This window comes from Chenopodium album, chromosome 18 (assembly GCF_948465745.1).
Source record: "Chenopodium album chromosome 18, dcCheAlbu1.1, whole genome shotgun sequence".
Lineage (NCBI taxonomy): Eukaryota > Viridiplantae > Streptophyta > Magnoliopsida > Caryophyllales > Amaranthaceae > Chenopodium > Chenopodium album.
Genome location: NC_137851.1, coordinates 854843 through 878664, shown reverse-complemented (window position 1 = coordinate 878664; position 23822 = coordinate 854843). Strand labels below are relative to the sequence as shown.

Genomic DNA, 23822 nt, shown 5'->3' with positions numbered 1-23822 from the left:
TAGTTTTATATTTCGTATTAATAATTTAAAGGAAAATTTGTCATAAAAAGTCTTTTAAAGGCATAATTTTGTGAAAAAAAACTTTTAAAAGCTTTTTGATTAAAAAAAACCACCACCTTTATTTCATTTATTTTGCGAGAAGAAACTTGCTTACTTAATTAACTACTAATTTACTTAATTATCCTCTAATTTTCTCCTATTTATTCTATTTAACATCTAACCACCTAACTTAAGAATTAAAATTATTATATATATATATATATATATATATATATATATATAACCCACACCATACCATCCCCAACCACCCACTCTCCTTCCCCCTCCCATGGCAGCAACCCCTTCCCCCATTGGACCCGCCACCTAGATCCTCCGGCCCACCCCAACGACCTACCTCCACCGCCGGTCGACCCTCACGTTCCCCTTTATCTCCGCTGGCGACCACCACCTCCTTTCGAATTGGAATTTACTCAAACATGCTCAAATTTAGTCTAAATCAATTGCAATTTTCTTCTAAATCACCCTAGCATCACATACATACATATTACATAATCAAAGCCAAAATATTTATCAATTGCAAGCAAGATGCACAAAATAAAAAACCCCCAAATCAATTTTCTAGGTTTTTTTTTTAAATCAAGGAGGTGGTGGCCACCGACGGGAACAAAGGAGAAAGGGAGGGTCAATCGGCCGATGGAGGTAGGTGCGGGCAAAGGGTCTAAAAAGGATGAGCGAGTTCGGTTCGAGTCTTGATCGATCGGGGGGGTGGGGGGATTTGGGTGGTGGGTCCAATAGGGGAGGGGGTTGTTGCCAGGGTAGAGGGAAAAGGAGTGGTAAGGGGAGGGTATGGTTGGGGGTGGTGGGTTTTTTTATATAAAATTAATTTTAATTATTAATAAGTAATTAGGTGAGTGAAGGGTTAACTAGAAGATATAGGGAAAAATTAGAGGTTAATTAAGTAAATTAGTAGGTGATTAAGTAAACAGGTTTCCTCTTGCAATAAAAATGAAGGCGGTGGATACTTTTTAACCAAAAAGATTTTAAAAGGTTTTTTTTTCGCAAAATGGTGTTTTAATAAGATTTTTCTGACAAATTTTTCTAATTTAAATTATTTTTTATAAGTTATGTGTTCATTATTTAGAAATGGAGAGATTATAAAAAAGGCTGGTTTCTCTCGTAAAAAAAAAAAAAAAAAAAGGGCGGGTTTAAGTGGACCGTTAGACTTTATTATTTGGGGTGATTGTTATATAGGACTATAGTATAGGTAATGGAATTCCATTCCTTCAATTCTCTGTTGAAGTGTCTTCTTACTCTCTTCCATTGAAGCAGCTTATGAGGTATGCTACTAATTATATCATCATCGAATGTCAATTCTACAATTTTTGGATTTTCGCTAACTTAATTGTCAGTTAGTCAAATTTCTGTGGAATTATCGTTTATTATAGAAGTTATTTTTCTTTAAAATTCAAATTCTCAACAAGATAACCTCCAAATCGACATCAATTTTCAAAGTAACCGTGAAACATTGATCACCCAGATGAAGAAGATCGCTTTTCAAAACCCTAATTTATTTTTATTTTTTTATTTTTTATCATTTTATTAAATTCCTGTATTATAGATTTAAGTTACAGAAATAAACCTCTATCCTAAGGTTAGTGTGATCATACTTTAATTTGATTTTGATTTTGATTTTCTTAATTTTTTTCAGATCTGTTGGAGTTTCGATTTTGTTGCTGTTTTACTCTAATTTTGATTTGAGCCTCTTAATTCATTCATTCGATAGATGGCAGATTGGTCTGCGCTGCGAATTCTTGGTGTAATTTCATTGAAATTGAACACCATTGAAGATTTTATCTATTTCTCTTTGGTTTGTCATTCATGTACCATGTTTTCTCCCTGGTTAAACCCGAGTGGAGTCGTCGCCCACATAAACCAACACCACCTTGGTTGCTGCTAGCCGAGCCCGAACCGGGTAATAACGACACTACTCAAGAGCAGTCGAGTTCTTGGAAAATATTCAGTATCTACAAAAATAGGTGTTATAAAATTGACCATTTTTATTTTGAGAACTCAAATCCTATCCATTGGATTAATTTGATCATAACCGTTCAATTTGTTCCCAAATTACTTCCTATTACACTGAAATTTTCTCACTCCTCCCAAATTATAAACTGACTTATTCTCTCTCCTCGACATGCGCCATTTTCGGGATTTTCTCTCTCTTCTCCTCTCTTTGCTGCCATTTAGGAACGCCATTAACGTCTTTGAAGCTTCAATTTCTTCATCTTCTTAAGCACATTTATCTTCTACAACTTCTAATTATTCTCAGCTGGTGATTTAATCTTTCAATTTTGATACCCTTGCCAAGGTATATTTCAGTTCATACTTTGATTATTTTTGGAACTGTTGATTAATCACTTACGGAGTACTCCGTCCCAATTTGTGTGATGCGCTAAACTTTAACAGTTGAAAATTCAGAATGATTTAAAAGTTTATATCAATACTCTGATTGTTTCTTCGTTTTTTGCTGATTTTTTTGATCGAATTTTGTTGTGTATGCTTGCCCTTGCTGCGTAATCTTAGGCTATGATTTTGTTTCTATAACCAACAATCAGTGGCGGACCTAGGAATTTGACGGTGGGGGGACAATTTAGCTAATTAGATTTATTAAAAAAAAAAAGTTCGGGTATACAATTAAAAAAAGTTGAGTACATATTCAATCCAAAAGACCATATTATAAATACAATTTGGGATTTCGGGTACATATTACTAAATATCCTTCGAGTCTTCATTCTTTGAAATCGATCAATGACATCATCAGGAACTTGTAAAAACACTTTTTCTCAATGAAAGTCACCAAATAATCATTCATTAATTGATCACCCATACTAATTCACCCTAATAATTCAATTCACTAAAAATTCATTTCACAAACTAATTAACCAAATAACTCTCTAATTCACAACCATTGAACAATGATAATTGATAAATTCACAAAAACATTACTTAAAATTTGTAAAATAGGGTTTTAAAAATATGAAAAAAAAGAGGGAAAACCTACTTGGCGAGGCGGTGGCGCGGCAGTCCGGGACTTGTAGCCGCGTGGGTGGTGGTTTGTGCCTTTGTGGTTGAGAAATAGGAATAAGTGAGTAGTCGAGTGGTTTGGTTGAAATAAAACACCCAAAAAAAAGGAGAAATGTTACAAGGGGGATTCAAACCCTTGATGTAGGTGAATCTCATATTGGGCCCCTTGTCATATTATTTATAGCCCACTACCAACTTAGCCAGGACAACCTTCTTATTTATTTCTTACACTCAATTGTATATAACTATTTTCCTAGTTTTTTGTTTTTCCTTTTCCTCTGTTATTTTTTTCCTGAAAGTGGGGGGACATTCGTCCCTCCTTGTTCCTTCATGGGTCCGCCCATGCCAACAATACATGAACTTGATTGAAAATTGTTGATATGATTATACAATCATTTCCCTAAATTGAAAATGTATAGTGCTAATATGCTTATGAACTTGATCTTGGCCTTAACCATGTTCCGACAAAATGGTTTGAACCTATTCAGGAGATAGGTTGAGGAGAGAGAAAATAGCTGTGTGTTTTTTTTTTTTTTTAACGTTTTTTACTAGTTTTGTCTAAAGGAAGAGGATGGTCATATTTACATAATTGCCATTACTAAGTGAGACCTTAGCCATCAGATGTTGTTAGATCTAACGGTTATCAGAGGGGTTCTCATATTAAAAGAGTTTTCATATTAGGGAGGTTCTCAAATCTCACTAGAACTCCACCGATAAATATTGTAATGATCATACATTAATTTGATTATGGTTCTCTTAATTTTATTCAGATATGTTCAAAGTAATTACTAATTAGTTTATTTTATCTTAATAGATGCTGTTATGTTCGATAGATACCGATTGCTTTTTTTTTTTTTTTTTTTTTTTTTTTTTTATATTTATTATTATTCAGAAATAACAATTGGAGTTTCGATTTTGTTCTTTAAAAAATATAGAATTAAACAAAATCAAATTTGTTGTTTTATTCTAATTTTGATTTTGAGGCTCTTAATTCATTGATTAATTCTGTAGATGGCTGATTGGTCTGCGCTGCCCTCTGATATCCTTGGTGAAATAGCACTGAAATTGGATTTCATTGAGGATTTTATTTATCTATCTGCGGTTTGTCATTCATGGAACCAGGCTTCCTCTATGGTTAAACCCGAGTGGAGTCGTCGCGCTCATAAACCAACACCACCTTGGTTGCTGCTAGCCGAGCCTGAGCCGGGTAATAACTACACTAGTCAAGAGAAGTTGAGTTGTAGGAAAATATTCAATATCAACAAAAATAGGTGTTATGAAATTACGCTTCCTCAGAAACGATGTTGGGGTTCGTCATACGGTTGGATTGTCATGTTTGGTGCTGATCAACAAATTCAGTTATTTAATCCGATTACTAAAGCTCGTCTAAGTCTCCCATCCTTAAATTTTTTGCCAGATCACCCACTACATTATGATCATGATGATGAAGATGAAGATGATGATCAGGATAATTGGGTTCTGAAATACTTTGTAACTAACATCTTTGTATTGAACCTGTCTCGAAACGACAACGTTGATGACTTTGTCGTAATGGTAATTCATCAGCTGCGTAATCACTTATCGTTTGCTCGGCCCGGAGACGGAGCATGGACACAAGTACTAAAATCAGCAACAACGATCAAACAGGTTCATCAAGTAATGTGGTGGAAGGGAATTGTGCTGCTTTTGTATACAGACGGAGCATTTGCATACTTTGATATAGATTCGACTCTAACTGGTACTCCTGTTAAGGCTAAGGATTATTATAGCTTGCTTCCGGTGAGGTTTGTTGGTACAAGTCAAGGCGGGTTGAGTTGTGGGGCTGTGTATATGGTGGAGTTAAACGGTGATTTACTTGCAGTCGTCCGTTGTAGAGAGGAAGGTCCACAACTACCAGGCGAGTATGATGGTAGAATGCCTTTGGAGTGCGGAAATTGGTACCGTACCATTAAGTTTGAGGTTTATAAAGGGGTTAATAAGTGGTGGAAGAAAGTCGAGGATTTGGGCGATTTTGTGTTATTTGTAGGTTATAACTATGCTTCTGCTGTTCATATATCAAAGGCTCCTAATTGCCAACGGAATGCTATCTACTTTGTTGACGATGAATTGTATAACTATTGCATCCAAGGATATCAAGAAGCTCGTGGCCATGATATGGGTACATTTGACATGTCATCCGGAGAAATTACACCATTTTATAAAGACGGTGATACAATTTCTGAGTTTTTTGCTCCTATATGGTTTTCCCCCAATTTTTAATTTTGTGTGTTCTTGATACTAGTTTAATTTCTAGGTCAGGTAATTAATTTGATCTTTAAAACCCTTAATGTTTTGGATCAACTTTCGATTAATTTTGTAATTTTAGTATCAAATTCAGTATTTATCTTCATATTTAAAAAATGTACTTCGTTTATTGTTTTCTTGATGCTAACTATAGTCCATAGATCGGTGTTAAACGCGAGATTATTATTTCTTTAATACCATATTAATAAATTATGATCAAATTAATACGTAATATATAAATAGTGAAAAAAAAAAAAAACACTAAACGTGCAATTTATTTGGGATAGACACTGTATTAGTTAAATTTATGTGAGAACTCCTTAAATTGTTAGTAACAAAGCGACAAAACTATATTTTCTCAAACTCCATAACTAATGATCATATGTAATTACGTTATACGTGACTTCGTCTATCTATGTACAAAACATGGATGGATGTCATGGATCAACACAATGGATAGAATTCTACATCACAGCATAACCTAGCTTAATATTAAGCCTTCTAAGCCAAATTGAATGAAGAATCATATGAATGGCATCAAAAGGTTTAGCTGGCCTATTAATTACAAAATGTGGCCTTACTTGTAACACTCTCTTGTGTAGCATCAAGTACTTCTTCGTCGAAATCGCTTCTAGAATCTTCTTGATCTCTGGGATCTTTGCCACCGGAATATGAATTGAAAACTTACTCCAATCCAACACATCACTAAAAGGCAACGTATAGTTGTCGGACACGATGACCGGTACACAACCCGTGTAGATTGACTCAACTAGCCTTGGGCTAGCCACCTCCCACCCACTAGGGCAAAGACAGTACTTACTTTGTCCCATCAAAACGGTATAGTTTTGACCCTTAGGAAGGTACCCAAAGACTTGGATAGAGTTGTCCTTGTCCTTCCAATGGTCAAAGAGACTCTTACGAACATTACCGTGAGGACCACCTGCAAAGAAGGCTAGGACTCGACGTTTACGAGGCGTTAGGTTGATTATAGGAGGACCAAGAGTACCCCAAGGGATGAGGATTTCAGGGAGTGAGACATCACGTGAAGGGCGGAAGCCTTCTGAGACGTTGGCATTGCATAGTACTCGTGTGAAGTGCTTGAAGAGATTTGGATGTGCTGCTGAAACTTCGGGTGCCTGAAACAAAATATTCAAAAAAAATAAATAAATAAAAAATAACATTAAGTTCCAAACAAACTATGTACCCTTCTGTCTCTAAATGTTATTCCTACTTTGATAGTGACATTTTCTAAAGACTAGTCAATAGGAATAACATAAGAGGCGAAAAAGTTAGCTAATTGATCGAACTCATTTAAGATGTGTTGGTATCATAATTGGTGATGGCACATTAGGTCAAATGATTTATTACTATTAATAGAAATAGATAATAATATGGGCAAGTATACTATGCTACATTAACTAGCAATTCATTTAAAGTTGCCAATTTAAGGAAAAAAAATAAACCATACCCAATCATGACAAGAAATGAGGAAATGATCAGCACCATTGCTTGTATTCCAATAAGGATAACGCTCCGATATAACTCGAATGTAATCTACCACGACATTTTGCATTCGGTCCCTAGAGTAGCTCGTATATGGCCTGTACACGTATCGAATGATGGATGTGATGCTCACTGGAACAAAAAAAGCTAGGGCTTCATTAGGATTGTGAGTTATGAAACGGCTTTTATCGTCAGCTGAATTTAGCTCTTCGATCATTTGTCCTTCAATGGAGTATATGTTATTCATAGGACCACGGTGAAAGAGTGGTGGTTCACCTTCCTTGTACGTGTAAATTTTAAACCTTTTCTCCATTTCTTTGTGGCTCCTGAATTTCATGTTCATGCAAATATTAGAATTTTTGTAACCTGAAATATGTATCATCACTTGGTTTGTTCTACGACATGCATAATAAATTAGGCACAGATAGAGGTGATAATTAGTCTAGCTTAGCTTGCTAGTTTACTACAAGAGTTTTGTTCAAAATTGTCACGAGTCATATATAGGTCAATTTGATAACTCAGTTCACATAAAATATGGTTTTATTTAACTAAAATTTTACATAGTCATAGAGAATTGAAGTTTATATTGACCGTAATTATAATTAAAAATAAAAAAATTTAGGGAAATTCTCAATGGTACTCTCCAATCTTATAAAATTCTCAATGGTAAACACTAAAATATCAAATTATCTTTGGTAATGTATAAGTTGTAAAACTAATTCAATGATAACATTAGTTAAGTATTTTAAGAATATCTTAACCATGGTTAAAGTTTTAAAAGGGAGATAAAAGAAAAATGTCTAAAATACCCCTATTGAACAAAAACCCACCACCCCTTCTACCCCCTGCCATCCCTGACCCCTTCCTCCATAAAATCCGACCACCTCATTTTTCGGCCATCCTTTTCTGGCCACCTTCCCCCCCCCCCTTTCCACTCCATTTTCCGACCAACCCCCTCACCATGAAACCCCATACCCGAAACCAACAACCCCAAAGGCCCAAACCACGTCGAAATCGTTCAACTCGACGATTCCACCGGCGAAATCACAGCTACCCTTCTCTATCCTTTGACCAATCTTACCCAACCACCAAAGCCATCTTCATACCCGACAAAGATTGCTCCAAACCTGCTTATATTGCTCTTCCTCCGATGGTTTCGATGAAGATCGAACCGGCTTCAACGAATCGGGTCGATTTTGCCGCCGCCTTGAATTGATGCGGATTTCGGTTGAAACAAAAAGCTTACAGTGAAAGTCAACAAATAATGCGGATTTTGGTTGAAACAGCAGGTGGTTCCTGGCAGTGATGAAGTTTGGTTCAGTGTGGCTGCGACGCCTGCGCCGAGGGATGGCTGGGTTGGGATGGAAAATGAGGGAAGAGGAAATTAGGAAGAAGAGGGAATCGGGGAAGGAGATATTAGGGAATTGGGGAAGGAGAAGGGGGGTGACGATCGCCGGCCGCCGCTGGCAGGGGAGGGGGCTAGCAGTGGGTTTGGGTTGGGGTGGCATGGGTTTTTTTTTAATTTTTTTATTTAATTAATAGGGTTATACTAGTCATTATGCCTTTAGTTAACTAGGGTTAGCTTATAATTGCATATTTATATCATTAATGTTTCCATTGAATTAGAAATGATAATTATTGAGTACCAAAGATAATTTCATAAAACTTTGTTCACCATTGAGAATTTTATAAAATTGGAGAGTATCATTAATCCAGATTAGTTTAAATTAACTCTACGGCTCACATATGTAAAAGTGCTAAGTCGACCCCCCCCCCCCAAACACGAATCATTAATCATTACCGCTAATCATAGTAATCAACCTTTACTTGTAATTGTTGCAATGTCCAGTAGTATGGCTTTAGTGGGGGGGGGGGGGGGTCGTGGGATAGTGGTAGTTACTTAAATTGGAAAATAAGTGAAAAAATTGAAATGGATGCCTATAAAAGCGCAAGTATGGTAACCAACACTACTTTGGCATCTACATTTACTGTATATAGCAACGAAAGTATACAACTGTTGACCTAGCTTGTTTATTAGGGTACTCGACTGCCCATAATATGTGCCCCCATACTTCCTAGGCATCCTAGCTAGGATATTAATTACATGTTTACCTCAAATTCAAATTTTAAACATAAAAACAGGCTAGAAAAAGTTTTTAGGGTATAATGTAGACATATAATAGACCTAATAGAGACGTTAAGGTAAGGATTCTAATTTAGTAACCAAGTTCGTACATAAATACTGAAATTAAAATTATACTACGCTCCATATGTCACACTTTTTGGCCTAATACTTTTGAAAAGATGATACTTTTCTATATTTGTTTCAAGTAATATGGAATCTTTTTGGAGGGAAAAAAAGGTTAGGGGGGACTTTTATGGAATTTTTGGAGGTGAGATCCATAGACACTCTCCATCATTATCAAGTTTTTACTAAGTATGAGAAATTTAGTTCATAATATAATTATTGGATTAAAATTTTTCTTTCTACTAGCCCCACCCCAGAAAACATTAACCTTTAATTAAATTACTTAGTTATATTAGAGATAGTTTTGGTGATTCAAAAAGTGTTAGCTAACTAGCATGTTAATTAGGTGAGAAACACACGTTAAGTGTTTCATGTTTTTTATACCCTTCATTCTTCAACACCCCCCTCCAAAAAAAAAGAATGATATTCCTATCAAAATAACAATTGACACTATATCTTAGCTTGCTATTTTAATGGATTCCTAAAGAATCGTATGAATTAGGTTGATTTTAAATTATAAAAAATAATTAGAATGGGTAAACGGATGAAATTAGCTAAAAAATCTGAAAAACTTTGTTCAACAATATATTCAGTGATCAGTGATTCACTAGGAGTTGACTCAGTATTATGATTTAGGTTCTACTAACCACTCTAATTCCACATTACGCATTACGGTGTATTATATTATTGATTATCAAATTATTAAAAAAATTATAATATCTCATAATAATTAATTTAATGAAGAATTAACTACCTCTCCAATTAATTACACATTTACACTATGATTTTTTTCACTCACATTGATAAACAAATAGATAAATAAATAAACACTAAGAAAATTAATGAATATAATTTTCATAATTATGATCATGAATATGAAAAGGAGAAATCTTAACTGATAAAGTGCATATGGGTTTTTGTAAACCACTCCTCTAGGAAGGAAGCTCCCTTCATTGTGTGATGTATATTTTCGAGTTCGAGCCGCCTCTCGAATTGCTGCCCTTGCCCTTGCTAATCCTTCTTCAATTCTTTCCAACTCATTATAATCACCCTTTACCTTAAATATACAAAGCAAAAGAAATAGGTCAAATTAAAAAATATATGTAATTCATAATAAATAGTCACGTTGATAATGTAATTCATAATTTTTGTAACGTGATAACTAAAACTTGTGAAGAAGAATATATAGAATACCAACTAGAAGAAGCAAAGGATTAGAGAAGCTTCAAACTTACCGGAGAAGCATGTGAGAAATTGAGATTGGTAGAAATAAAGAAGGAGATGGTTAAGAAAAAGACATAAATTATGTATGTGAAAGACATAGTTGTGGTGCACTTAGCCATAATAATGGCTTAATCATGATAAATTAAGTATGATCATATGGTAAAAGAGATGAATAATTAGGTTATGAGAGAAAAAAAGAGTGATGAAAAGTAGATGTATACGTATATACTTTGTTTTTTGATAATATGATTTTTATTGAGAGGATATTTGGGCTTTTGGAGTGATAGAATATAATACTAGTGCTTGTAGGGTTCTATATGAGCTGTTAGTCCTTGTAATGCGATTGTGTTGGTTACTATTTTTTTTACCTTTTTTTTTATAATTATTACGAGAAATTGATTTTTATTTTATTTATTTAAGTAGGTAAAAACGATATTTATTGCGTAAATTGGAGAATTTTGACCCAATTAAAAAAAAATTATAAATTTCTTTTTTTTTTTTTTTGAAGAAATAAAGTTTGAACCTCACCACTCCCCCTTTTTTTATGTGCTAAACCTAACTGTATTCATCTATCCCAAAAAATATTTTTTAAAAAAAAAAAAAAAAAACCTCGCACAAAACATCCCTTTAATATTCAAGTCTCGTCAATAGAAATCAAACAAGGGATGATGAAAATTATGAGGAAAAAAAAAAAAGCATCACGCAATTATTAGAAAACAGAGGAAGTGTGTGGTATAAGTGTATAACTAGTAGTAACGGCCTAAAAGTGACAATTGTAGAGCTGGTTAAAAGTACTTGTATGAACTATGGAGAATTATGTGTTAGGAATGAAAGATGGATAATCTTACCAACGACGTTACTCAAATAAAATTCAATAAAACCATACTAATACCAAGGGCTTATTTTGTATGGAGTACTCTGTATTATAATACATACTTCGTAATGTAAAACTAGCTAGAGTTCTCGGACATGAATTAACCCTTCTACCTAGACCTCTAGAGGCAGTACAATTAACAAATATAATTGTGGAATGCGAAGTTATTGAAAATCAACACACAAAGAGTGTACTATATAAAAGGAAATGCCACTATTGTCAAAAGTGACAATTTTGCAAATCTAAACAAGCATTTTCTATCCTCTTTCTGAGTTCTTCTGCAACTCCGTGTTTGGTCCCTGATTATTTTCGTGAAAAACTGAACATAAAACTAATGTAAAATAAGCGTATATAAGAATTAGTCCATAAGAGAACATGTTGAAAATTGTATTTCAGATTGTACAGTACAGCTTACAGAAACTTCCCAGTCTCTTCTTACTGCCCTTATGATTCAGCTTCCAGCCCTATCTAAACTAGAAAGAAAAAAAATGATGCAACAAAATGAATAAGATATACAAGTTGAGGAAAACATTCAACCGACCAATTCCCAGCTATATATGCAGCAGAGATATAATCAGAAATGTATATATATGGCAACTGAAGAAAATTTGTAAAATGTGGCGTCTCAAAATCAGTATTGTTATGTCTTGAAGACTATCTTCTATGCTTTTAAACCGCCAAGCTTGATTAGAGCCTCTCTTATGTCATCAAGGTTACATCCTCCAGTATGGATAATGTTGGGGCTGTCAACAGGCATAACATGCTCCAAAGGATAAGTTCTGATAGCATGAAGTTTACTAGCGCTACTGCAAATGCCTTTGAATACAACTGTCTTATGGACTCCACCCAACAAGCCTTCATAATCTGTATCTCCCGATTCACCAACAAAAACCACAAAATTGGACAACTCTGCTCCCCAACGCATATAGAGGTATCTGCTCATATGTCATACATAACTTTTTAGTGAGTGAATGAGAAATTTAAGTTGTTGCAAGTAATGGAAACAAGGCCTAGAAAAATATGCTATCCAATCTAGGAAAGAATGTACAATTTTTCGAAACTGAAGTCTAACAACTAACAAGTCAAGTCTCTCTTCCAGTGGATCAAACAAGCAGAGATGAACTATTTGACTACAAAATGCCTTAATCTCCCAATGCATACCTTTGTGCTTGGGATCTGGAGGCATTAAACTCTTGAGTAAAAAAAAAACAAAAAATGAGATCTTTATCTGCATACCTTAGTGCTTGGGATCTGGAGGCCAATACAGGAATCACATTCAATCTGGTACCATTTTGGCAATATATCGCATGGCATCGAAGAGCCTGGATTCTCATCATTTTCCTAATCTCCTTAGCAGAGGGTGCCTGCAAATTGAAACAGGTCAAAGATTTTTTTGATACAACTTGAAATAATGTAAAGGACAATGGCCATGTACGCTTGCACAGTGAAATAAGAACTGAAGCAGCCAAACACTTCAGTTCAGATTCTGATAAGAATTGGAATATATAAAAACTAGCAGAAAACATCAAAATATAAGACTTTATAACTGCCTTCTACTCGATCTAATCTTCATGAAATTTCACCATGGTCAGAGTAGGAACTACTTAAACAGATGAACAGAAGGCAGGAACTCTGGACTTGAACAATAATTTCATAACAAGAATATCTCAAGCTTCATGTTTGATAGAGGTATATACTGCAGTCCAAGCTCTGTGTAAACATAGCTCCACGGAATATCTAAAAGCATTACTATTCCAGTGCACTAAACAATTTGCCTAAGCAATGCCCCAAAAGACACGTATGTAAAGAAAGAAAAAAGAGTAAAAGCAATGTATATTCTTTATAGTATGAGTTAGAGAAATTACCAAAGTGAAATCATTCACTTTAAATGTATAGCAATGAGTTGTAGAGCTAAATTCATCCGCAGTAACAATATTTGGAGCATTCTCTCCCTTTTTCTCATTGACTGAAGCAGCCCACTTCACCAAAGTCTTCCACAAACCTTCTCCTCCCCAGCGATAGTCAATATGTGAATAGTAGTCTTGATCTAACACAAACGGAGACTCTGATGAGCTATCCTCAGAACCCATAGATGGATAATAAAGTTCACTGCCACTGTTACAAATGAAGGCATCAAAATCTGTAGGCTTCAAGCCTCCTGAAGCCAAAAGAGAATTAACCTCAGATAAGGTCATAGATGTTGACAGTACAATTCCAATAAATCCTGTCACTCTTTGCTCTCCAGCAATAGAAATAATATTCTTTATAATTTGAAGAAGATCTGAAGTCACATCACAATCCAGAGCAATGACGAATATACACTTTCTCCTCCTAATAGCTGGAAACTTTAGATTACCAACATCAACCTGCGCTTTATCCATTGACTTTGACAATTTTGAGACTGCATTCTCTATTCTTCTCTTTGCATTTCCTGCAGCTTCTTCGGAATCTAGTGAATCATCAAAACTGTTGCCTCCTTCAGTCCTCTCAGCATCTAGTGAAAGCTTTAAGTTTAAAGATATATCATGAATGTCTTTCAGAGAATCACCGGGTGAATCTGTATCTGAATTTTCAGATCCTTCATCGACTCTTCGCCAATTTGGTTGCCTAGGTCTGCAACTGGCTATGCGGGACAAATAATTCTTACAGTGCTCTGGCCATGAAAAGAGGTGAATATTTTTCAACCCATTCTGTCTACACTTCATCCATAGGTGTTTTTCTGCTACAAGCTTCAAGAGAGCATCAGCAATAGATTGCTGATCATGAGGATCAATGAGAAGCCCATTGTCCAGAACCTGAAATCAATCCACAAGTAGTTAGCGAAAAACAGCTATCAACATCCAGTATTCATATAACCACATTAAGCATTACAAATTAACTGACCCCAATAATGTCAACAGGGCCTCCATTCTTTGTTGCGACAATTGGCAAACCATAGGCAGCAGCCTACACAATGAAAGAAAAATTAAGAAAAACTGTCAACTGCTAATAGAATAAAGTTATGGCTGTAAAACTTCAAAAAATGATTAAAACAGCACCTCAATTAGAGTCAGTCCAAATGGTTCAATAAACGCGGGATTGATGAACACACCCTACAAAACACCAAAAAGTGGGATAAAATCATTACGACAGTAAGAATGTACAGCATGCATTACTTAGCTTCAGTATGCCATGAAAGTAGCCTTTTTAGGCATAGAGTCTAGACTCAAAGCATATATAAGCCCCTACCATCCATGTAACCATGACTCAATCCAAATGATACTCCCTTTGTTGAAAATAATCATCAATCATGCTAATTTGGATAGACAGAACATACTTTGTAATAGTTTATGAATGGACTTTCCAAGATGCATAATACCAAGTGATGAGAGCAAAAGGGAATGGGTCAATTATTTTACATATAAATATATCCTTAAGCATGAGAGACAAGAAGAATGTGACGACTATTTCCTGAAAAAGTAAATACTATGGAAGAAACTTAAGCATAATGCTATGGCCAGATCATTTTAAAAAGGTAGACAATCATTTGGCGCTGTATAATGTTAAAGTTACTGTCTGGAAAAAAGGGACAACTGATGAAAGAAATATCAATTTAAATGTTCATTGAAAGCTTCCTTGCTACATATAATCAGTTAATCTTCATTGAATTGATGACCCATGGTTGCATGACTAAAAGGTTAATAACAAGACTAAAACCAACACCAAGCCCATTGGCAACAAATGCCAGCTACTTAAGAGCGAAATAAACAGACATTGTGGTTCTGATGTCTGTCACTAAAGCTTAAAATATGGTACATACTCTCTTCACCTGAAAATTATAGTACCTTTGTTTTGGCAGCCAGACGATATATATCAGGAACAGCAGACTGCTTGTGGTGCTTAGGATATGCCACTTGACCATACAGATCATACTTGTCAATCAATTTGAGGATAGATATCAGGACAGATGCATTTGTAGCAGACATTTCATCGATGTCATCACGATTTCCCATAATCAAAGTCTGGAAGAGTAAGAAGACAAGAGAGAATTACACAACACTCTTTCAGAGATGGGCATAATAATCTATTAGCCTACTTAGCTTAATGTAACAAGCAATTCTTTTATAGAACTTATGATGTCAGATGCCCTGTGATACACACAAAGAGACAATAAGATCAGATAGGCATACCAGGTTTGCCAGTTCCCTCAATGGACGGCACTCACCAAAAGCCTTGACTAATGTTGTAAGGTTCTTTTTTGGATCTGGCCTGGCTAGAGCAAGTATCATTGGTTTGCGCCCATTTGTAAAAAAACGCATAATCTGCCAAGAGATAGGGTCAGAAGGATGCAGATTATCCATATGTCAAAGCCACCCAAACTGCATAGCAAGTTACTAAAACAAAATACTAGCCAGCTAAAAAAGAAGAAAAAGGTAAGACATAAATCTCTTAGTGAGTTATTACACAGAAATGCTCCACTGACCTCAGACCATATAGGTGGATCTGGATTGGCATTGCTATCTTTATGTCCATCAAGATCCGTTTCCATATCAACGTCATGTGGAGCGATATGGTGAAATTCCATGCCAGGAGGAATTCTCTGAATGATTACAAAACCTCCATTATAATTATGACAAACAAGCACAAAAAAAGAAGCCACAGAAAAGGGGAAAAAAACAACAGATAACATCAGTTCTATGTAGATAGTCTTATAGATCATTCCAGAAAGAAAGTCATAAAAAGAAAAAGGTAATGAACACTCACAGCCATACGGGGCATAAATCTGCCATGGCAGCTCACACCACGTCTCATCCTAGCTCTTAGTTTGCGTTCTAGAACTAGATCAAATCCATCATAGAGCTGCCACTGCTCTTCAATTTCCTGTCTAGTACTGGTGATAATTATTTCAGAGGCATCAATGCACAACTCCTCAGCCTCTATGCGTCGCATTATTTTGTATGTAGCATTTATTTCTTCCCTAGAATGTCTTCCCTGTTTCAAGAGCTGTTCAAGCTTATCTCGTCCAAGAGAATGACCAGTAAAAACCATTGGCACATTTAAAGCACCAGATAGAAGGGCAGCAGAGTCTCCAGCATCTGCATAATGCCCATGGATTGAAGCTGGCCAAACAGGCAATCCACCACCAATTTGCTCACCAAGAACCTTGGACATCTGTTTTATGTGACTTAGGGCACCATCGACAAACTCTGGAATGTATGGCCAAAGTAACTCTTTTGCTATATATTTGTCCTTTGGCCCAAATGGTATGCGGATTATATAAGCACCACTACTCTCTCCAAGCTGCTCTGTTGAAATCTCTCTTGGAGACAACATCTCAGTAGGTTCACCATAACTCCAATCTACCCCTGGAGCTGAAACCTGTCTTGTCAGTAGATCAACGCGGTAAACTCCAGGCATTGACCCAAGTGCCCTTGCAAGTTCTACTACATACTTTACCTGAGTAACAATCATGATGACATATCATGTTAGACCACATATAAATCTTCCAGTAAACAGACAACAGGTCAAAATGAAAAAATGCTAGAATAAAAAGCAAAAGCTACCTGACCACCTGTATCAGAATCACGACCAAGTTCCATATTTTCCCCACGTATCAAGCCATGAAGGCTGCAACAACATTGATTGTTAAAAACAATAACTAACAAGAATCACAAGTATTTCAATCTAACTCAGCCCTGAAAGAAATTTGTTCTAGAGAAAATCTATCAAAATAGATATGAATAAAACATAGCTAAACAGTTATGTATCTCTAATTCTCTATTCTTGCCTTATTAACACAACGTAGAGTTTTTTCTCTTTAAAGGTACTAGCCCAATTGTCCATCATCTCCACCGAACTTATCCTACGCATTCTTCCTTTAGTACTATCACTAGCAAATGACATATCAGCAACAGTGTCTCCCTTCTCTCCTTCTGACAAGTCTTCGGACATATCAGCAGTAGCTTCCCTGCGACCTTTTTCGCGTTCCACATGGCGTTTAGCCACACGCTGAGCTTCCTCTCCCTCGATCTACATACAAATTGCATATGAGAAGCAGAAAAATAACGGCAGCAGAAAAAGCCATCCGGAACTGACATCAATTGCACATGTAACAAAGCAAAATTAATATATATGCCAATGAAAATTCATTTGTGAAGAATACTTGCCTGCATATCCCTAAGGCCCTCTATTATAATACTTGGTAACTAACAAAATAGAGCAAATTAATAGTACCTGTTTCTTTTTGCGTGCCAAGTTCCATATTCTCCAACACAGATTCTCCAACCGCGTATTCCTCTCTTGAGGGCTGCGAGTTGATGCAGCCTATACAAACAGGGAAACACTGAAATCTTCAGAATGCCAAAGTAGTAACCACAAACAGCATTCAAATCCAAGATAAAAGGAAAATAAAAGTTGATCCTACAATGTACTACCACAACTCCACAAGTCAAAACTAAATGAATCCATACGCATCGACATAATTTTAAGAGGGAGGAGGAAAAGCAAATAAGTACATAATAAAACAACACGGATTATTTCTATGAAAAAAATCATACTACAAAGTACAAACCAATGTTTAAAGAAGCAGGGGAAAACAAAATTCTTGATTTCAGAATTGACAACCAACAGTAACATAAAGCCAGTGAAAACAGCAGAAAATTTCCAAACCTCATCCAAGTATGACACTGCTCGTTAGTATTCCTGATTTAAGAGCAAATCCATATTACAGTTATTATGTTCATGCCTCAATACTTGTTCCATTTTTCAGCTAATGCCATCAGTCATCTCTGTCAATAAACATTCATACTTCTATAATAACTTGCTAATCTACATTGGAAATATTCTTCCTTTACATTTCTGTGATTAGCTTATCTCGTCCAAAATAGTGATCCACATTCAAATTGGTCTCGTTGCCAAGCAAACTAAAATTTTACTCAGAACAAATTTGATATTACTAAGATCTCAGTGTCTTCATTTAATGCACATAGCAAGTCTAGCCCACACAATTTTGGCAACAGCTTATTCAAATTTTATTTTCCATGCGTAATTGTGTATCAATTACTAATACTACCTCCATTTTTCTATGTTAATTGTACATCGGTGACTATAATTACATGTCACATCCATCATTTCATTGCAATCAGCAAGTCTAGTCCACACAGTTCTAGTAAAACCTGTTCAAATTTTAGGTTCTATGCGTAATTGTGTATCAATTACTACCTCTGTTTTTTTTTACTACCCACTTACTAATTTGGGTTAAAATAAGAAATTTGACAATAATTGTGAGTTATACACTTATAACTACAAGAAATAAATTATCAAGTAGGATCTTGTTACATTTATTTCAGTGTGTAAACTACTTTAGTACTTTACATAATTAACTTCAAAATAAGACCATTTTGGGATCTCATTTGAACAACCTTCAGCTCAACCAGTAGCAAATTAATTAAACTCAAACAAAGTAAGAGCTCATCCAAAATGAGCTCCATTAAGTCCAATCATACTATAATATTACATTAACATGTCACTATCAGCCCAGTATCGAGCTCGTTTCGTTTACACCCCTATCTTGGTTCAGACTCGTTTACACCCCTATCTTGGTTCGACTTGTTTACACTCTAATTAACAATTTGTTCTAAGTCCTCCAAGTAATTTTTCATATAAACAAATACTGCATAGAAAAATAACAACCTTTTTTTCACTGATTTCAATAAACTCCAATTCCCATTAAATAATTAATTCAAAAACTAAATAAACCAGTCAATCATAGCTAATCATACAATAACACGTAAATCAAATAAATAAAATACTCCAATAAACTTACAATTTACAAACCAACCACATAACTCCACAATTACGCAATTAGAAAAGAAAAAAAAAATCAAATAATTTAATACATGATTCATCAAACAAAACCAATCAAAATCAAAACTCCAAAAAACAAAAAATGAATAAAAACGACGAAAAAGAGGAGAGAGAAAGAAACATTACGCGAACCCAAGAGCGATGAAGATCGGTTTCATCAAACCCAGAAATAACCTCTTCAACAAAATAACGAGAAGGACTAAAATGGCCTCGTTCACGAAGAAGCAACGAAGATGGTGAAGACGACGACATTTTGCCATTAGAAGCGTCGATACCTTGACCTCCAACATCTAAAATGGCTTCTAGATAACTGTTTATCCAGTCATTTCCCGCCATTTTTTTCAATTTCAGATAAAATTCTGTGAAATTGAATTGAATTTTAGTCTGTAATTTTCTGGAAGAAGAAGAAGAAGGGAGGATGAATAAATGGCGTAGGAGAGAGAGAAAGGAGAAAGAGAGGATTGACAGTTATGAGGGCGTAACTACAGGTGGCGAATTGTAGGGTAGGAGAGAGAAAGAGAGTGGAAAAAAAATTTACAAATATTCCCTTTCTGGAACGGTCTTACTTAAATAATGTGATGAACATAGTGATTTTGTTAAATCAAATTAATCATGCATTTTTCTTTTGAAAAAAATCATGCATTTGATACGATTGGTGTTTTATGGGCGTGTTCGATAAAATTAGTTGATTTTAGGCTTGTTATGAATTTCTATTAATCTATTAATGGCAAGTTTAATAGATTAACTCGTCTTGTAACTTTGAAGTTACAAGCTAGTTCGAACCTCGCCGACTACATAACAGATAATTGAGTAAAAGACACTATTATATGAATTAAGTAATATTTTAACTTGGTTAAAGACACCTAAAAATTCTCCAAAAGTTGTTATTCCTCTATTATTAAAAGGCCTACATAAAATAATTTTTAACAGTGTTAGATTATACTTCATAAGTTTTTAGCAAATATAACTTGTATAAATTGATTAATTCCTTTGCTTTAGATTGATTATTAGAGGCAACAATTTGACTTTTGCACATTTCACATGTCTCACTTTAATCGTAATTTACTTAATCATAAAATAAAATATTATAAGTACATGCGTGTAGCATAGACAAACTACAAACTAAGATGCTTTTAGAATAATATCAATGAAAATTTCTATGATATCATATTTGCATAGATATATATTAATGATCAATGATAATTGACAAATGTGTTAGTCAAATTTGACCTAAAACGGAGCTAGTGAGAGTAGTGACGCTCAATCAAATTTTGTGTTACCTTTCTGTTATAGATAATTAGATAGACAATATATCAAAGCAAGTCGGCATGCATGTCCTTTCTATATACTATGTCATTTTCTTAAAAACAAAGTTATAAAAAATGGCTTTTTTATTTGCTCTCGTTGTTTTTGTGACCTCCCTTTTCCCTCTTGCTAAGGGGCTGATTTAAATTTTATTGTAAATTGGTTTTTGATAACTTTATTTGGCTTATTGTTTTAGGTATGTGATGGAGAATATTACTTTTTAGAACTAAAATAAATTTAAAAAATAAAAGATGGAGAATATTACTACTCCATATCTTACGGATTGGGTTCACGTTCCCCTATTAAAGGATTTTAATATATGTGGAGAGAATTTTAGATTAGGTTTTTGGAATTTGACTAAGTATTTTATTATTTTGGATAAAAAATGAAAGGATAAGCAATAATTTAAATCAATAAAACAAAGAGATATTTTCATATGTTCGGATATTTACTTTGGAGTTTGAGTTAGCACAAAAATGAAATGAATTTCTTACTTTGTTTTCACATATGTAAATTGGGAAAATTAATGGCTCATTTCCTTGATCTTATTTTCCACCCTTTATTTCAAATGGCAAACCACTTTTTGGCATTGGCAACACCAACTATAGGAGTAGTCAAAATTTTGTGATATGTAAATTAACTTCTTATTATTGCAAAAGACAATAAAAATTAAAATTATTCGCGACAAAAAAATTATCCTCTATGAAATTAGATTGACCTATTTTGGTGATAGTGGGTCGTATCCAACATCACATACAACATACAAGAGACGGTGAAACGTACATAATATATATTAATATGCAATGATTATGATATACAATTGATGCTAACCATATATGTAGACTATATAGTGGCATAAACAAATTGTTCATAATTAATCTTAGATTTCATCACAACTTAGTAACTTTTACATATTTAATTTCTTCATGAACTACCAAGAATAACATATATGCTGAGCTGATAAAAAGTACTGTATTCATATTCCTATTTCAGTTATCTTGGCTTAAATTAATGAAATAATTGAAAAGGGACATAATCAGGAATGTTCCTTCGTTTTAATAATATATACCAAGTACCTTGATTAGCTGCTTGTCTTTTTGGTGCACCAGAAAGTAGTTCCCAAATCTTGTGGAGTATTTTCAACATTATGGAGCTACATGTAACAGAATAATTCGTCATAATAAATATATAAAGATGTTCTGTCAAACATGCTCATATTTCTTGTAAAAATAAAGTAGCTTATGCTTTCTATCTCTAAAACTTTTTATCATCTAGACCTCCATTCTGTTATTTCAATTCCCTCGATAGTGTAATATAATAGTCCTGTTTGGCAATTAGCTTTTAGTCGTTAGCTACTTTGGTCATTTGTTAGATATTTACATTCGAGAAAAACCTTTCATAATTTAAAATCACTATACATTATTCTTAATCAAATTAACAGAATATATAGTATAAAAATCAAAATAATTATTAAACGACATATGTAAGTAATGTAACCACTAATTTCATTAGAGAGTACATCATAGCTCCAAAGATTTTATTCCTTTATAGTAGAGAATTTCCAAAAATGAGTACTTTTAGAATTTAGCTGGTTTTTCATAATCTTCCCAAGTTAGCTTACGTTAGATAGAGTATTGTACGTAAGTTTAATCTCCCACCAAAAAAAAAAAAAACATATAGTAAAGTATGTAATGAAAGAGAAAATATCTTGGTAGGTTAAAGCCAATAACACAATGACGTATTCATATTGTCTCATATAATCATATTCCCATGTCCCATCAACATCTTCCAATAAAATAGTTAGTTTATCACAACTTTGAAGATGCGATGTGAATATTCTATAGATTATGGTAATAATCAATGAATTAGTTATACACAACAATTTGAGGTATCTGTCCATCACTTGATTTTGACCATTAGCCTATATCATGATACAATACAATATGCTGTGTGACCTATAACAGAAATGAAATGGTTGGTTCAAATAATTTGGTCCCATATATATCACCATAACTTCTATTTTACGGTCCATATATCTCGAATCTTTTGTTTTGATTCCATTTTGGTTCTGCTGGTATTCGTCTCGATTGTCCATTAAGCTTATGATTTTCAATTATTAATTGTAATTGGATAGCTTTTTTTTTTTTTTTAATTCATGTTGTGTATATGTAAGATCACTAAGATGTCTAATATTAAAAATTAAACTGAGACCAAAAGAAAAATAAAAACGAATCGTTTTAATAAACTGGTCAGATTATGCAACTATTCTAACTTTTATGTAGTGTTTGATAGATATTGCATGTGAATAACACGAGAACAAATGAAATACGACCATTGCCAGCTCTATTTTAGCATGTTTATCATGCATGATATGACTCGAGCAGAAAGCGCATGTTCAGTTCAACTTTCAAGGAATATATGTTATGGTCAAACCAAGTAAAAGGCTCAAGTGAACAAAGACTACAACGTGATTCAGGTCGTTCTTCGTGGTAAGTGATATCTTGACAGAATATTTTACTGCTATAGATGTAATGACTAGAGATATCAAAACCATACACATTAGTAGGATTATGTACATAAGATTTTTTTTAGAGTTTTTGTTAAATTATTCTTTTGCTAAGGTGGCCTGATTTCCAAATCATGTATAAATTCGTTCATATGAAGTACAGACTCGTGAAACATTATAAATAATTAAATACAATAATATTCAAGGATACCACTCGCCACTTGGCCCAAACACTAGTTCAAATAAAAGAAGGGGAAAAAATAGAATAGGAAAAATTAGAAATAATAATCCCAACTTTCATCAATTTTGGTAGAATAATCCCAACTTTAGATTATACTGGAATAATCTGAGTTTTGGGGTTTTCTTTTTCTTCAATCCCAAATATCAATTACTGGTTGAATGGGTTAATTTTTTTTTTTTTTTTGGTTTAAGTGACACGTGTCACAAATTAATTGGTTAAAAAAAAAACCCACCAGTTATCACCCAACCTCCACCCCTGCTCACCGGAGACCCCAACCCTACCCACTGTCCTCTCCCTCTTTCATCGGAAAACCCACGCTCAGACCTGAAACCTAACCCCGACCCTCCCCTACCCCTGAAAACACCATCTCCACCCCCCTATCGGACATCCCTCATCCTGCAACCCTTAACCCCAGCCCCACCCGTTTTCACTCCCCAATCTTCACATTGTGAATTAGCGGCGCGTAGGGAGGGGATTTAGCGGCGCAGGGGAAGGAGGAATAAACAACGTAGGGTGCACAGTGAGTTTTGGGGTGGAATTGGGACGATTTTGTTGGTGGTTGCATGGAGGTTTCAGGGAAGGGATGGTGATTTAGATGGTAGCGGCTAGAGCGGCGACTAGGGTGATGGACCTGATAATTGCGTAGGGGTCCCACGAGGTGGTGGTTGGGTTGGCGTCAACTAGGGTGGTGGTTGCGTAGGGTCTGACG

At 34.7% G+C, this 23822-nt stretch overlaps 3 protein-coding genes across 3 annotated transcripts; 1 reads left to right on the top strand and 2 right to left on the bottom strand.

Moving 5' to 3' along the window:
- The first annotated feature begins 4095 nt into the window (after nt 1-4095).
- On the top strand, nt 4096-5343 carry LOC145590647 (F-box protein SKIP23-like). The gene has a single exon (XM_081647066.1). It carries the CDS (start codon nt 4096-4098, stop codon nt 5341-5343), a length of 1248 nt encoding a protein of 415 aa, XP_081503192.1.
- Nucleotides 5344-5831: 488 nt separating this feature from the next.
- On the bottom strand, nt 5832-10148 carry LOC145592562 (putative glycosyltransferase At5g11130). The gene is made up of 3 exons (XM_081649062.1): nt 10015-10148; nt 6836-7196; nt 5832-6503 (listed from the first exon to the last, which is right to left on the bottom strand). Exons 2-3 carry the CDS (start codon nt 7181-7183, stop codon nt 5832-5834), a joined length of 1020 nt encoding a protein of 339 aa, XP_081505188.1. The 5' UTR covers nt 7184-7196; nt 10015-10148.
- Nucleotides 10149-11536: 1388 nt separating this feature from the next.
- LOC145591099 (sucrose-phosphate synthase) lies at nt 11537-19577 on the bottom strand. Its single transcript, XM_081647494.1, has 13 exons — nt 19188-19577; nt 17430-17519; nt 16984-17225; nt 16760-16823; nt 15960-16652; nt 15679-15795; nt 15386-15517; nt 15041-15217; nt 14255-14308; nt 14100-14162; nt 13082-14011; nt 12453-12580; nt 11537-12151 (listed from the first exon to the last, which is right to left on the bottom strand). The coding sequence occupies exons 1-13, from the start codon at nt 19395-19397 to the stop codon at nt 11878-11880; spliced, it is 3174 nt and encodes a 1057-aa protein (XP_081503620.1). The 5' UTR covers nt 19398-19577; the 3' UTR covers nt 11537-11877.
- Between the last annotated feature and the right edge of the window lie 4245 nt (nt 19578-23822).